Source organism: Aphelocoma coerulescens, chromosome 17 (genome assembly GCF_041296385.1).
Source record: "Aphelocoma coerulescens isolate FSJ_1873_10779 chromosome 17, UR_Acoe_1.0, whole genome shotgun sequence".
Classification (NCBI taxonomy): domain Eukaryota; kingdom Metazoa; phylum Chordata; class Aves; order Passeriformes; family Corvidae; genus Aphelocoma; species Aphelocoma coerulescens.
In genome coordinates this window covers 7,167,055-7,181,447 of record NC_091030.1, presented here as the reverse complement: position 1 = coordinate 7,181,447, position 14,393 = coordinate 7,167,055, and the positions used below count along the sequence as shown (strand labels likewise).

At 56.3% G+C, this 14,393-nt stretch overlaps 1 protein-coding gene across 5 annotated transcripts in view; it reads left to right on the top strand.

The window, feature by feature from the left end:
- RALGDS (ral guanine nucleotide dissociation stimulator) overlaps positions 1-14,393 on the top strand; it is a 55,984-nt gene that overhangs the window by 29,931 nt on the left and 11,660 nt on the right. For 2 of the 5 annotated variants that reach the window (XM_069031496.1, XM_069031494.1), the window contains exon 1: positions 1,905-2,054. The exons of 2 other annotated variants lie outside the window; for them this stretch is intronic. In XM_069031496.1, coding sequence (XP_068887597.1) covers positions 1,929-2,054 — 126 coding nt within the window. In that variant the 5' untranslated portion in view covers positions 1,905-1,928. Of the gene's footprint in view, positions 1-1,874; positions 2,055-14,393 lie in introns of those variants that run through there. One more of the 5 variants, XM_069031492.1, reaches the window with a different exon arrangement.

The window sequence follows — 14,393 nt, the reverse complement described above, 5'->3', positions numbered from 1 at the left end:
GTGTGCACTCGAGCGGTGCCAAGCGATTCCAGGGGTGGGCTGTGATTACTCTGCCCTAAGACTCAAACATGAAGCAAAGCAGAGCCTCCCTCCCAAAGACTTAACAGCCCAGAGAGGCAACACTGATTTCTGCTGGAAAACCTGTCCCTGGCTCTGATTTTGGCATGTCCTGAGCCAAGTGATGCACGCCACTGAGTTTCACAGCACATCTTGCAGTGTCATGTGGTTCCTTCATGACTTGTCAGTGGGGCTGGTGACACCTCTGCACGGAGCATCACCGCATCCTTCTGCAGTGGAGAGAGCTCCAGTGACCCACCTGGTGCTGCAGGGTGACCTGGGCAGGGGTCAGGCCTGGATCCCTGTGCCTGGGCAGGCTCAAAATGTGTATTGCCCCCAGAGGTGTGGGGCTGCCATGGGCAGTGCAAGGCCCTGCTGCTGGGCTGGGTCTCCTTTCCCAGGGTGTCCAGGAAGTCCCCTTTGACCTCTTTGTCTCCAGATAAAGCAGGACAATAGCCCATGTTGTCCTGGCTCATCCTTCTGCCTGGTAAACTTTCCAGTTTGAAGCCTATCACAGCCTGGCAGCTTTGTTAATCCCTTCCTGCCTGGGCAGGAGCTGCTGGTGCCCTGGGCAGAGCTGGATGTGTGAGCCTTGGCTCCACGTCCTCACTGGAAATAAAGCTGTGGGGCTGGAAGGCCCTGGGAGGCTGGTGTTATTTCAGCTGCAGAGGGAGCTGAGGCATGAAAGTCCAGGTTTTGGTGGTGTCAGCAGCAACTGCCCGGAGCCTGTGATGCAGTTTCTCAGCAGTGTGTGAGGAGGGAAGGGGAAGAGCAGGGGAGGGCTGGAGCATGCTGTGCTCAGCGCAGGGGGCTGATGAATGACAAACAGTTTTGCCCGTTTCTCTCTGCCTCTGAAAACAAAATTATCTTGCAGGGGTTCTCTAAAGTGGGATCTGCAGCCCCGCTATCCCCCAGGCTCATTTTGCTTTCCAGAGTCCCTGCTGGGCCGAGAGCAGATGCCCTGGTCGCCAATCCCCCCTTTGCCTATGCACGGGGGGCCTGGCACTGACTCACTGTGGGTCACATCACTTCACCTCCCAGGGGACACTGCCTGCTGCCCCCGCAGCGCCGTGACCGTGTCACGCCATAAAGCCCAGCTGCGGCCAGCGAGGGGCTGGGCAGTGTCCTGGGCACTGCTGCTGGGGGCTGAGCTCTTGGGCTGAGATAATGCTCAGATGAAAACAAGTGCTGATGATACTCGCAGTTAACACTTTTTCTTTGGCTGGCGATGTGTGAGTCCCAGGTGCTTCGTGAGCACCTGGTGACACAAAGATCCTCTCCCAGAGCCCTTGTCACCGGTGTGACTTTGCTCCCTCCCACCAACGGTAACACCCCGGTGTTTCCCCCGCCCAGCTGGGGCTCCGGCCACCCCCGCCCGCCCCATCCCGCAGCCCCCCGAGCATCCTCCTCCCGCCCGCCGCCCCTTTTTGTGGCCTCGGGGCTTTTCACGCCTCCCGTGTCCCCGTCCCCCCCTCCCCGAGGAGGCCGAGCCGCGCCGGGCCGGCCCCCGGGGGCGGGCGGAGGCTGCGGGAGGAAATCCAGTGCCTGGTTTACAGCCTCGCCGGCTCCGTCCCGGCCCCGCCGTGACATCAGGCCGCTCTTTCTGCGCGGGGGCGGCTGCGGGCTCCCGGCGCCTGCCCCGCTGCTGCGGGCGCTCCCGCACCGCTCCGCACCGCTCCGCACCGCTCCGCCGCGGCTCTCCCGGCGCGCTGCCCCCGGGCATCCCCCCCACGTCCCCGCTGCGGCTCCCCGGGCAGCCGGGGGGGCTGGCGGGGCCGGCGGCGGGTTGCGGGGCCGGGGATGCGGCGGCCCCGCCGATGGTGAGCCGCCGCCGGGCCCCGCCGCACCATGTCCCCGCCGGCCCCGAGAGGATGTTCGAGGGCTGCCGGCGGGCGCGGAGCCTCTGGGGCGGCGTCAGGCTGGAGGTGGCCGGCGAGAGCAGCCCCGTGGTGCTGCACAGCTTCACGCAGCTCGACCCCGACCTGCCGCCGCTGGAGGTGAGTGCGCGGTGCGGGGGATGCTGCGCGGGGTTTGGGGGCGGCTGAGCGCGGGGCGGGCCCCGGTGCGCACCCCTGGCTGGTTTGGGGGGCTCTGCCTTGCTGGCAGCGTGGGTAGGGCTGGCCCGGAGGTTGTGGGCAGGCTGCTAACCCGCGGAGCTTTTCGCGGAATTCTGGTACGTAGAATCACAGAGTGGTTTCGGTTCGAAGGGACCGTAAAGCTCATCTTTACCCACCCTCTGCCACGAGCCTTCCACTGTCCCAGGTTGCTCCAAGCACAGTCCAGCCTGGCCTGGAACGCTTCCAGGGATGGGGCAGCCACAGCTTCTCTGGGCACCCTGTGCCAGGGCTTCCCCACCCTCACAGAGAAGAATTTCTTCCTAATATCTAATCTAAATCTACCCTCCTTCAGCTTAAAGCCATTTCCCATTGTCCTATCACTCCATGCCCTTGCAAAAGTCCCTCTCCAGCCTTCTTCTAGGCCCCCTTTGGTACTTTAGGTTTCATTTTATTGAATAAATGGGTACCCCTGCTTGGCTTTTTTTGCTGGGAGTTCCTGTGCCCCGGGGACTGGCAGGCAGCTGCCAGGCTCTGTTGGGAGAAACCAGATGCTCTCCCTCCAGGCACCAAGGGAAAGGGGCAGGTTGTTAAAACTTCAGGCTTTTACTATTTCATTTGAGATTTTGGCTGCAGGAGGCTGGAGTCTGCTCAGATCTGAGCTGCTCGTAAAGGCTTCAGGCTTGTCCAAACCACAAAAGTTCCTCTGGGAAGGTTACGGGCATTGGGAGGACTTTCCTGGAGGGTACAAAATATTTGGGCTTGCTTGGATTCCACCTCGGGTGGTTCGAATTCAGGCTGGTCCCAGCGAGGCCCGAGCGCTTTGTTGATGGCAGTTGCATGTGGAGGCACCCGAAATAATCTGAGTCAGAGCTGGGCCTTTTATCTTAGTAATGGGTGATCGTCATCGGTGTGGTGGGAGTGTCACTGATTGGGAGCAAACGGTGTGTCAGGAGAAGCTCAGCGGGAGGAAGGTTTTGCTATTCAGAAGTCGCAGCCCTGGCGGTGCAGGGGTTAACACCAGCGAGGGTCAGCAAGTCTGGCTTTGCTGGGATTTAGAGCCAGCTGCAGATGTGCTGCTCTGGATGCTTCCCGCTGGAACGGGGGCGGTGGAGGGGGGGAATCACCACTAAAGCCTCTTTAGTTACTGTGCAGATATCCGCTGAGGGCAGCCAGTGCTTCGGGGAGGGCAATGGCTCCTTCTCCCGGTGCCAAACGATCAGCCCCACAACCTGTGATGGAAAGTCTTGGTCAGCCACGGGCAGGAAGGGATGAGCTCAGGCTCCGGCTGTACCGGTTCACCTCTGGCCTGGTGGCAGCGGCTCATCAGCTCTGCAGAGTTCATGAAAGCTCCATCCAGCTTGTTTTCCCCCTTCTCCCCTCCCTGCTCCTCTCTCCTGGGGGTGGGCGTACTGACAGGGTTTGGAGTACATCATCTGGTTCGTGTTATGCCTGGCAGGAAGTCCAGCCTCGCCGGCCCGCGGCGCTCCGGGAGGCTGAGGGGCCGCGCTTTTGGCAGGGAGAGCAAGAGCAGGGGGAGGAGAAGAGGGGCTGATGCAGCGTGTGCGCCTCTCATCCCTGGGGAGAGCCTGCCTGGCACATGTGAGCCCCAATGAACCCCGGCTGGAGGCAGCTCCGGAGTTCAGGAGAGGCTTTGCAGCATCTCGGGAGATGTGGCTGCGAGGGAAAAGTGACGGGGCTGAAGGAGGCTTTGCGTGGCCCCTGCTGGCACTGAGCAAAGCCCTGCTCACCTGAGCGTGGCACGGGCACAGCTGCCAGCCAGAGCTCCTCCCGAGCCCACATTTCTGTGCTGGGCTGTACGTGGGTCTGTGCTGTGGAACGGTCAGAGCACTGCCCCAGCATCCGCTCGCTTGAGCTTTCCTCCCAGTCCTGAACAGATAAATTCCTCCTTTTTGTTCTCATTTGCAAGTGATGGCGAGAAAATGGGCATCCCAGAGGGGTGCATGGTGACCCATGGCCTCCCGAGCAGCTTTGGGACGCACAGGGTGCTCAGTGCACGACGGGGGAAAGGAAAAAATATGTCACTGTTGTGACAACTGTGGTGGCCTGGGGGGGTTGTAATCCTCAGGCAGAGTTGTAGATGCACACTGAGAGGAGAAGGCAGATTATTTGAACAAGAACCCCCAGAGACCCTCAGTGTTTTGCTGAGCCCCAGTGACAGTCCCCAGGTCCATGGTGGGACCTCTGTCACTTCTGCCAAAGGGAGCTGTGCTGGGTTTTGGCAGAGCTGTGGCAGCTCGTGGGTGGATAGTCTGGTCCCACAGGGAATAGAGGAGCCCTGGAAAGCTGCTGGGCAGGCTGCAGGGAATGTGGCTCGCTCTCTGGTCCTCACTCAGCCCCCAGGGATAGCAGCAGGGAAGACTTTGCCTGTATCCCACAGCAACGGTATCGATCACCAGGCATCACTCGGAGGCCTCCTGGCCGTGTGAGCCAAGTGTTCTCACCGTGATTTTAACCACAGGGGATGGAAAATTTAAACTGACTGTCTCAAGTGGGGGATTGACAGAGCAGCTTTGCAGACCTTTTACTTTGACCTTTTCAGTTCCAATCCATTCCATATCAGCAGTGAGTGTCAATCCTTCCAGTCCAGCAGGAGCCACAGAGTGAATTTCGTGGCCCTCCTGGTCCTGCTGGCCAGGAATGGCCTAAAACACCACTGCAGATGACACAGACTGAAACTTTCATGAAGCTGATGTTGCTGAACCTCTGACAAGGCTGGGCCGACGCTTATAAAAAAAGCCCATGTCCTTGCTATTCTGGCTCTGTTTGTTTTCTGAACAATTAGGAGATTTTCAGTTGCTAAATGCATCCTTGAAAACTTGAATTGCTCAGCCCAGACGCCGTGGAGGTCAGTGCTTGTTCTTTACAGCTGGGAGGGAGGGGCAAAGACATCTCTTAAAAGCCATTTTCTTTTCACTTCCCATGGTGCCTTTGGAATTAGATCCTTTTCTCCCAGCCTGTTCTCCTCCCCCAGGCACAACCTGATATGTCCCTTGCAATTTGCCAGATGAACATCATCTGTTGGTATTTCTTGGATGGGGACCTACCTTCTGGCTCCCTTCCAGAGAGGTTTGGAGCCGCTGGTGAGGCCTGGAGCAGACTGGGATGCTGATTGCTGGTGGCTGATGCAGGGTGGGAATAACAGAGATGGGAGGGATTTTTTAAATTATCATTTGATATGGTTAGAGAGCAGTTGGGGAGAAGCTTCTAAATGTGCTTGTGTAATAATTGTTTTACTCAGAGGCTGCTGTGCCATGTTTCCATAGGGGTGGGGATCCCCATACTGGGATCTTGCTGAGGTTTTAGTGGATTTAGTACCAGACTTGCAGCCCTGGAAACTGAAATCTTTGTTTGTTCACAGGCTGAACAGGCAAACCACCCCCCAGGCCACCCCTGTGCTTCAGCATGGCTCAGCTTCACCCCCCCCCTGCTGCCCCAGATCACGCTAATGCTCCACTGCAGCCTCTTTTTTCATGGCTCTCAGGGTGGCATCACCAGGCAGGGGCAAGGAAATGCAGTCTTGGAGTATTTCCCCACTTCCCTGTGCCTGGCTTTGGGGTGTGATGAGCAAAAGGAGCACCAGGCCAGCTGAGCCTGCGGGGATGGGTCTCGTTTAGCTGGCACCCACCACTCTTTGGGATCTGGGGGGGCTGGCTGTGCCCATCCCACACTTAGGGCTAGAGCACGACCTGTTTTTAGAGCCACCTGAGTTGGTCTGGCCATAGGAAGGGCTTCACCACCAGCAGCTCCTCCATCTCCCTTCCCAGCGCTCCAATCAGCCACTGTGTTCCCTGAGGGGAGTGTAATTGAAGGAGGAAAGAGCTTATTTAGGTCGCTCGTTTAAAGGCTGGGTATGCCCTGCTCACACTTTCTCTAACGCCTTATCTCCAGAGCTGCCTAATGACTGGCTTTCAAACGGACATGCTCCTTTTATTTAAATAAATCCTTGCAGCAGGGCGGTCTCAGTTCTCAAATATTTCTTCATCTCCCACGGACTCAGCAAGAGGGGGGAAAAAATGTGGTTGCTAAGGAGCAGGATTTGGATACAAAGCTGGCTGAGCTGCTGGCGGGGGGCCCGGGGGGCTCCAGCACGGCTCATGGCAAGTCAGGGTTTGTGCATTGCTGTGGTGGGATGGCACCTGCGGGGTCTGGGTGAGGAGGATTGGGGTTTGAAACATTCCTTGGGCCTTGGGAGAAAGAGTTGAGTTGTGGGACTCACTCCTTTTACAGGTTAAAGTGTTCATCCCGTGCTGTTTGTGGGGGTTAGATCCCACAGCAGCATCCATGGCTGGTCCCAAATGTGTGTGTGTTGTTCCAGGGGTCTGTGGGACCTTCGATTTGCAGAGAGAAGCATCTGTAGGCTGAAAGGTGATGCTGGCAGTGGGGTTTGGTGCCCAGGAAGATCTGTTAAGCACCACGCTGAAGCTGTGTGGCAGCCTCTGGCCGCAGCATTCCTGGGAGCACCAGCAGCAGGGGAAGGACTGGGGTGTTTGGGTACTCCAGTTACCAGTTTGTGTCATTGCCCAGGTGGGGACTCACCTGCACGTCACAGCAGCCCCAGCCCTCTCACGCAGCCCCAGTAACGATGCATTTGGACTTTGCTCCTGAGTCATTAGGGAAAGGGAGCGCTGAGCTCGGGCACGGAGCACTAATCCCAGTAATCCCAGTAAACGCAGCCTCTCCTCGGGCTGGCAGGTTGGCTGCCCAGAGAGAGTCACGGGGAGGGGGTCGGAGCAGGGGCAGAGCTGCAAGGGCTGCTCTGGGCACTCGGGTTAGCACAGGGGGTTTGCAGAAGGCCTTTTGTGGATGGGCCTTTTGTTCCTTAACACCTGGGAACAGCTCAGAGGTGTTCCACCTGCCAGAGGTGTCAGGAAAGTCCTTCCCTCATTCTCAGCATGCGGTGGCACGGGCTGTGTTGGGCAAACGCCGCTCTCCTCCGGTGCAGTGAAGTGGTGACTCTGCAGCTCCTCCAACCTCCGTCCCTCTCACCTGTTTTTGGTTTGTTTTTGTGATGTTATGCAAATCACCTCTCCGGTTTTCGGTTACGTACCCGCGGCTGTGTTGGCGCGGGTTCTCCTGGGGCAGCACTTTTACATTAGATAACGCCGAGTTCCCTCTACCTGAGGGTCAGGAGTTATGTGACAGCGAAGTGTCAGTGGAGATTAAGCACACGCAGAGGCTCCTGGCGCGGCCTGTTTGCCTGGGCTGGCTCCACAGCAGTTTGTTTTCATTACACCGTTGGTATTTGGATGAGCTCTGCTGTCAGAAACATGCTGGGACGGGAAAGGGCGGCTTCCCTCCGCACGTGGGGCGCTGGGAGCCGGTGGGAGCAGCTGCCTGGGGAGCCCCGGGCTCAGCAGAGGCAGGATGGGGATGGCTCCGGCTGCCAGGCACCAGCCGAGTCCTCAGAGCTGATGGGAGCAAAAAAAAAAAAGTTGGTCGAACTTGCAAACAGAGCAGATTGGAGAGGAAACTCATCGGAGGCAACTTCATCTGGAATGCTGAGGCATTATTTTTAGAGCGGCTTTGCTTTCTGCTAACCACACTCCAGCAGCTGAGCTGAGGGCTTGTGTGGAAACCTGCTTTGCCGAGGGCTCGCTACCCATCTTACCAGAACTTCTTTTCATGTCATGGAGCAAAACCATGCACCCTTTCCCTGCTCTTTGCAGTGGTTGGGTCTCCATGGAGACTCTCAAGCTGAGAGCCTGCCCCATTCTCCTGCCCCAGCCAGAGTGTGTTTGTGAAATTGATGTGCTTGGGTTCACCTCTAGGAGTTGGAACTAACTTCAGGAAACCAGGGTTTAGCCAAGCTGGGCAAAGCAAAGCACCTTGCTGTGGGAAATCAGTAAGGATGCTGGAGCACCACCTTCATGTGGCTGGGGGGTTCAGGACCTTACCTTCCAGTTTAGGCTGAAACCCCGGGGATTTTGTTCAGACACCTGCCTAAAAGGCTCACTTGGTGGCCTGCTGCTGGCAAGGTCTGGCTCTGTGCACCAGAGCAACAGCAGAGCCCGGGAGCTGAGGGATGTGTGCTGGGGCTGCTGGTGTCACCCCCAACCCTCCCCTGCTGTGACCCCAACGATCACTGCAGACTGTCCAGAGCAAGGCCGATGCTCGGGTTGGTTTATCACCTTAAAGCAGCCCAGCTTTCCTCCAAATGCTGCTATTTGTTTGCTTCTGATTATATTTTTAATGGCTATTTGGTCCCAGCTGCAGTTCTGCTGATCAGGAGCCCCGTGCTGAGCAATGCGTTGCTGGTGCCCGTTGCTGGTGACAGTCACTGGGATTACTGGATTTCTAGACAATGTGGTTTACTCGATTCAGTCCCGGTTGCAACAGTGAGAACTGGCAGGAAGATGGGACAGGCCTGGCTGGTTCTTCCCTCACAGTGCTGGGGGTGACTCAGAGCGTAGCTATGGCTCACACCAGAGTCATAACAAACACTTATTCCCTGAGGTGCTTCTTGGGGGGCAGGGGGGGGGAGTATTCCACAAACTCCACCTCTCCCAGTCCTCATTCCCATGGATTTTGGTGTGTTCCTCAGCAAAACTCAGCTCTGGGAGGATGGGGCTCTTTGAGGCTTGACCTGTGTTAGTCCAGGCAACGTCAAAGGAAAGGAGTCAGGGAAGGAAGGTGGGCAGCTCTGCCCTCTCCACATTGATGCTGCCCCATGGTCATTGTGCATCTCAGTTTTTTGGGTATCCCAGGGTGTGTCCCCCAAAGCAATTTTATTAAATGGGAGGGCGAGCTGCAGGAATCCTCACCTGTGGCTGTAATCCCAGGGGATGAATGGGGCAGGGTGGCAGGAACACATGAGTCGGGGTGGGAACATGCCTGTACTGGCTCACCAAGGTGCCATGGCCAGGAGGAACAGGCACCTGCGTGGTGTTTTAGCTGCTCTGACATGGTCCGTGGCCAAACCCGCACCTACAGTGCAGGGCTGAGGGTCTGGGGAGGGAATTCGTCCCCCCAGCCTGGGCACCCACATTCCTTTGTGCCACAGGCTCTGGCACACCCAGCGCTCAGGGCAGGACCAGGGGCCCAACCTCACTGCTGAGACTCCCAGTGTGTGTGTTCAGACACTTGACAACAGCGGGATTTTTATCCTTTTCCAGTTGTTTTCTCCCCAAAGGTGCCAGTTAATCGTAAAATCTCACTTGCTTCAGCTGTGGAAATCACCCGGAACAGGCAGAGCATCCCGATCGCAGCCCCTCCGGGTGTCTGCTTGTTGACACCTGCTCAGGTAGCACCTCCCGCCTTGTTGACACCTATTTAAGTAATGCTCCCAAGGTGAGATTTTGTTGATTGCAAAGCAGAAGTGCTCGCTCCTGCCTCTTCCACCTTCCCACGGGCGCCGCGGGGAGGGGAACAAGTAGCGGGATATCCTGCAAGGGGAGAATCTCTGCGGAGCGAAGGGCACGGCCTGAGACCCGCAGCTGGGGTGTGCTGGGACACGCTGGGGCTGCGGGTGTCAGGAGGAGGCTGGGACGAGCCAGGCTGATCCCGGGAAGCACATGGCAGCAGCAAATGGAGGAGCCGCGCGTCATCCCGGCCGGGGTGGGAGCTGGGCGCGGGGGGCACGACCGGAGAACAAAGCCTCGCATTTATTCCTGCCGTCCTTTCACCGTCAGCCCCTCTCTGCCTCCCTGCACTGGATTGTTCCTGCATTTTCTCTGCTTCAGCTGTTTACTGGGTCACCCTGGTGCAGACACGCACACAAAGAGCGAGCCATCGCCGAGCCTGTCCCTGTGCCACCGGCACTGCGAGCCCCTCTGCGGCCCCAGGAGCACAGTGGTGCCATTGATCCGGCTGGCAGAGCGTGCCCGGGGCCAGGCCGGGCTGGGGGCATGCGGAGCCCCCTGGGCATCCTCCTCTGCATAGGCTGTGGCGATGGGATTTGAAGGAGGGGGCCCCAAAAGGTCTGGGCTTGTCAGCTTTGCCCACGTTCATTCCCCCACCAGGTTCGGTGGAGGGAATGTCAGCTGACGTAAGGCGGAGTAAACACATGGGTGGACACATTTATTTCACGAAGGGCTTATTTTGGTTCAGCTTGTCTAAGCTAAGGATGTGTCTCAGCTCAATCGAAATTAACCTTGTTCAAATGGAAACGGAGGGGAGAGGTGCAGTTTCTGTCAGCCAGAGTGTGGCCAGGCAAGGCTGTGGCTTTTGGACAGCCCCCAGCCTGGCCACCCCAATATGTGCACCTTCAAAACTTTGCCGTCTTTTCCCCTCTGCAAGCTGCAGCAGGCAAGTTACTGCACAGACATTTACAGCTTAACCAGGCTGCTTGGGAATGGTGTGTGGTGAAACTCACTGGGAATGTCAGTGTGGGGCCAGTGGGATGGTTCAGCACGGCATGAGGGGCTGAAAGCCTCCTCCTGGGGCTGGCCTGGTGTTTTACACCTGGCACTTACTGTAGTTGTGATCTTTGCTTTGCCCTTTCTGCACATCCCACCTTGCTTGTGCCGCAGGTGTGTGCCCAGGTGAGCACTTCATTCATGCAGGACATGGACGTGCCAGGGCAAGGAGCAGGTTTGACAAAAGGAGCTGATTTTATTGCAGCTGATACTTCCTAAAATTAATTTTTTTGCTGTCTGAGAGCTGGAGAATATGTAGGTTTTGTGTCTCTGGGAATGTAGAGACTTTTATGAAGATGAAGTCACTTGCAGGTGCTGATCCATGCAAGGGACAAGCATTGCCCTGGAGTTGCCACAAGGAACAGGTCTGTGTGTCCTGGTGAACACGTGTGTGAAGACAGAATTGACATTTTAGGTGTGACCATTCCAATCAGTTTCAAGGAACGTCAGCTCCAAGTGCCAACTTCATCTCCATCCCTTTCCCAATACACCTGGCAGCTCTTGCTGCAGCAGCAGTAACACATGTGGTGCACCAGGGCCCTGTTTCAGAGGTGGAATCAATAGAGTAGCATTAGGTCAGGTAGGCTGGAACTCTTCAGGACGACCACTCATGTTTTAATTCACATCTGAACAAGCCACTGGGGAGCTGTCATGTTGCATGTGACTTCCAGGTGCTACTGTACACTCAGAAAAAAATCAATCAGGTTTTGAACTTGCTCCCGTTACGGTTTTTTGCAGATTTTTCTGTTCCATCTCGGTAAAACGCAAACCTTTTGTTCTGAGCTGAAACGACTTGGGATGAGACGCTCGATCTTTATTTAACCTCGCAGAGCAGTATCTATATTAATTTTTTATACACCGTTTTTCGCCAGCCGTGTCGTTCTGGTTTCACTTCCAGTAACGCCCCGGGGCTGTGGGCGAGTCGGCGGAGCAGTTGCTCTGTGAGCGAGGGCTGCGTCCCTCTGCTCCGAGCCTGCCCTGCAGAGGCGTCAGCTCTGGGCTGGGATGCTGCCGGGGCCATCATGAGCACAGGGCTCAGGGCTGTGGAGCAAGAGCTAGATCTGCTGTGTCGGCGGGATCTTTTTTTCCATCGACTTAGAGAGGAAGCAAAACCTGCTGCACTCAGTTTTCTTGGAACAGCCTGCAAGGGGAGCCATCCCAGCACGTCCCCTGGCAGGGGACACAAGGGTGTCCTGCTCCGGTGGTGTTTTCAGATGGGATGCAAATGGCTGGTGGTCATCTCTACTCCTGGGGGTGGGAAACACGGGGTTTGCAGTTAATCAGTCATCCCTGTTGTGGCTGGAGTTTGCTTTTCCCTGGGGAGTCCCCTGTCAGGCTGATCCCCCAGCACCTGCATCCCCCCCTGGGGTCTGATCCTGCCCCTTGAAGGCTGGGGATGGAGTGGACGTGCAGAGTCTTTGATTTCTAAACCCTAAAAAGAGCAAAAAAAAGTCTCTCCAGGTGGGAAGGCTCTTAGTTTTCTTTAAAAGCAAACCAAGAGCAAATGGGGGAGGAATCCTGTGAATCTGCTCTGTCTCATTCCTGGACCCGAGTGCTGAGCTCCTAATCCTTGCTCCAGCCACTGACTCACTGCGTTCGAGTCACAAGATGCCTTTGTAAGCGATCTGCCAGCTTCCCTTCTCCCTGAGCTGCCAGGGTGGAGAAGGCTGCCTTTGGATACTCTCTGCAACCCCTCTGGCTCACAGACACAGGATCAGACTGGCTGTCAGTCTCGGGACCCAGAGAGCCCGAGGGAGGAGGTGTAAGATCCCCACAAGAGGCAGGTAAGGGGTGATGTGGCCTCTCTCTCTGCCCCATCCTGGTGCTGGGTGATGCTCTGGCTCCAGGGCTGTTGCCCTGAGGCACAGCTTTCCATGCTGAAGCACCTGGAGCAGAGTGTCAGGAAAACCCAGCTGTAGAGCCCAGCAACTGATGAGGAGAGAACAGACCCTCAGCTGTTGCCACTGGCCTGGTGTCCTGGCAAAACCACCCCTTTTTCATGGTGGGTTTAAGTTTAGCTTCTGGCCCTTTTTCTGTTCCTTTCCTGTTTCCCCTTTGGTTGTTGTGTTTTAATGGGCTGTTGGAATCAGTCCTGGTTTGAGGCAGCTCAGAGCAGGCAGGAAGGCAGGCAGAGAGTGTTGAAAATCCAAAGGAATTGTGTCTGTCTGCTGAACATCTCTGCATGAGGAGCAGGGGCCAGGTACAGCCGGGCTGTGGCAGGGGACTGAGCTCCATCAGCAGCGACAGGAGCACTCAGGGAGAAAGGAGACAGTGGGAGATCAACTTGCCCAGCTGGAGAGAACCACCCCAGTGCCATCAGGGCCATCACTGGGATGATGTTTGGGAGCAGAAGTGCTCCTGCCCTCAGTGAGGCTGCTGTTCCAAAGGACATGCCGTGAGTCACCAGCGTGGGCACCTTTCCTTCCCCTGCAAACGGGATGTTTGTCAGCTGCCTCACCAGTTTGGGGTAGTCCTTGTGGTCTTCCTGAGCGCAGCCAGGGGAAGGAAACTGCCCGTGAGTGCCAGGAGTGGGCAATCCCTCGAGGCAGAGCCGTGGGGGAACAGCCACCGCAGGGCTTTTTGCCTGGAAGTCCCCACGGGGAAGAGCGTTGTGCTGCGTGTGCTTATTTGGGATGTGTAGGACAGAGGGTGCTTCTGCTTTTGAGGTCTTTATCTTCGCTTCACAGAGCTGCGCTTGTTTTCCTTTCACTACCCGCGGGTGACTTTTTTTCCTATTTCCTTTTACATAACGTCGTACGCTCGGGTTTGCACAAGAGGTCCCGAGGTCGCTGCTGTTCGTTGCAGGGGTTCAGGGTTTGCTCCTGAGGGTGAAATGAAAGTGGACTCGGGGTTGGTGTCAGCCGTGGGGGACACGGGCCATGGTGGAGCCGTTTTCTTTAGTTCCCGGAAAGGCCCATTTCCCGTTGCTAGTGGGAAGGGATTATTCTGAGAAGGGGCTGGGGATTGCAAAGACCAAACCCCCACTTGCTGTTTTCTGGCTTTTACCACCTTTCATCGAGTTCTTTTGAGCTTATGCAAGCGCGGAGCTTCAATGGGAAACTCCTGGTGATGTCTCCGAGGTTCAGCTCTGCCTTTTCTTGTCTCATTAGCCAGTGAGACTGTTAATTCCCAACAGGCACACATTCCTGGCTTCCCATGGGCAGGGTTAATGTCTGCTCCTCTCTTGTGGCTGGTAGCAGCAGCCCCTTTGAAATCACGGTGCAGAGATACTCTCGGTGCTGTGCTGTACCTGTCTATAGAACAGGCATTTTGTGTAGCTCAACTGAAAGGGAGCAGAGTAACACAAATATCTCGATTGTTAAACCAGCTGTGGTCCAGAGAGCATCAGCAAAAGCACTTTGAGCAGTGGTGCCTCTTCCATGTGTGCTGAAATTAATACCTTTTTCCACTAACAGTTCATTATTTTTGTGCCTTTGGAGGCCAGTGCTCTAACCCGGGGCACGCAGGAGCAGAGCTCTTAAGACCTGGTAATTGTTGGGTAATTGTCTGTGTGTAACGTGTGGGGATGCTGTGTGCTCACACTTAATCCTGCACTTTGTTCCTGTCTTACCAAAACCACCTTTGTGACTGATCTCAAACACTTTCCAAAATGCAGAGCCCTAGCCAGTGTTTTACTTTGCTGTTTGGCTTTTGCGTTTTCCCCTCCTTTCATCAGTCAGGAAGAGCCGAAGGCAGAGTCCCTGCTGCTTCTGCTGCTGCTCTCCCCCTGGCTCTGAGGGTCCCTCACACCCTTCCTCCAGGCTCACGAAACCTTGGCTGCATCTTAGAGCTCCTTATTAATCCTCTGTGTGAAGACGTGGGGTTTGACACCACGCCGAGTACAAGAACATTCACCAGAGAGCAGAAGAGTTTATTGCACGGAGCAGGAATTCCTCCCTGGTGT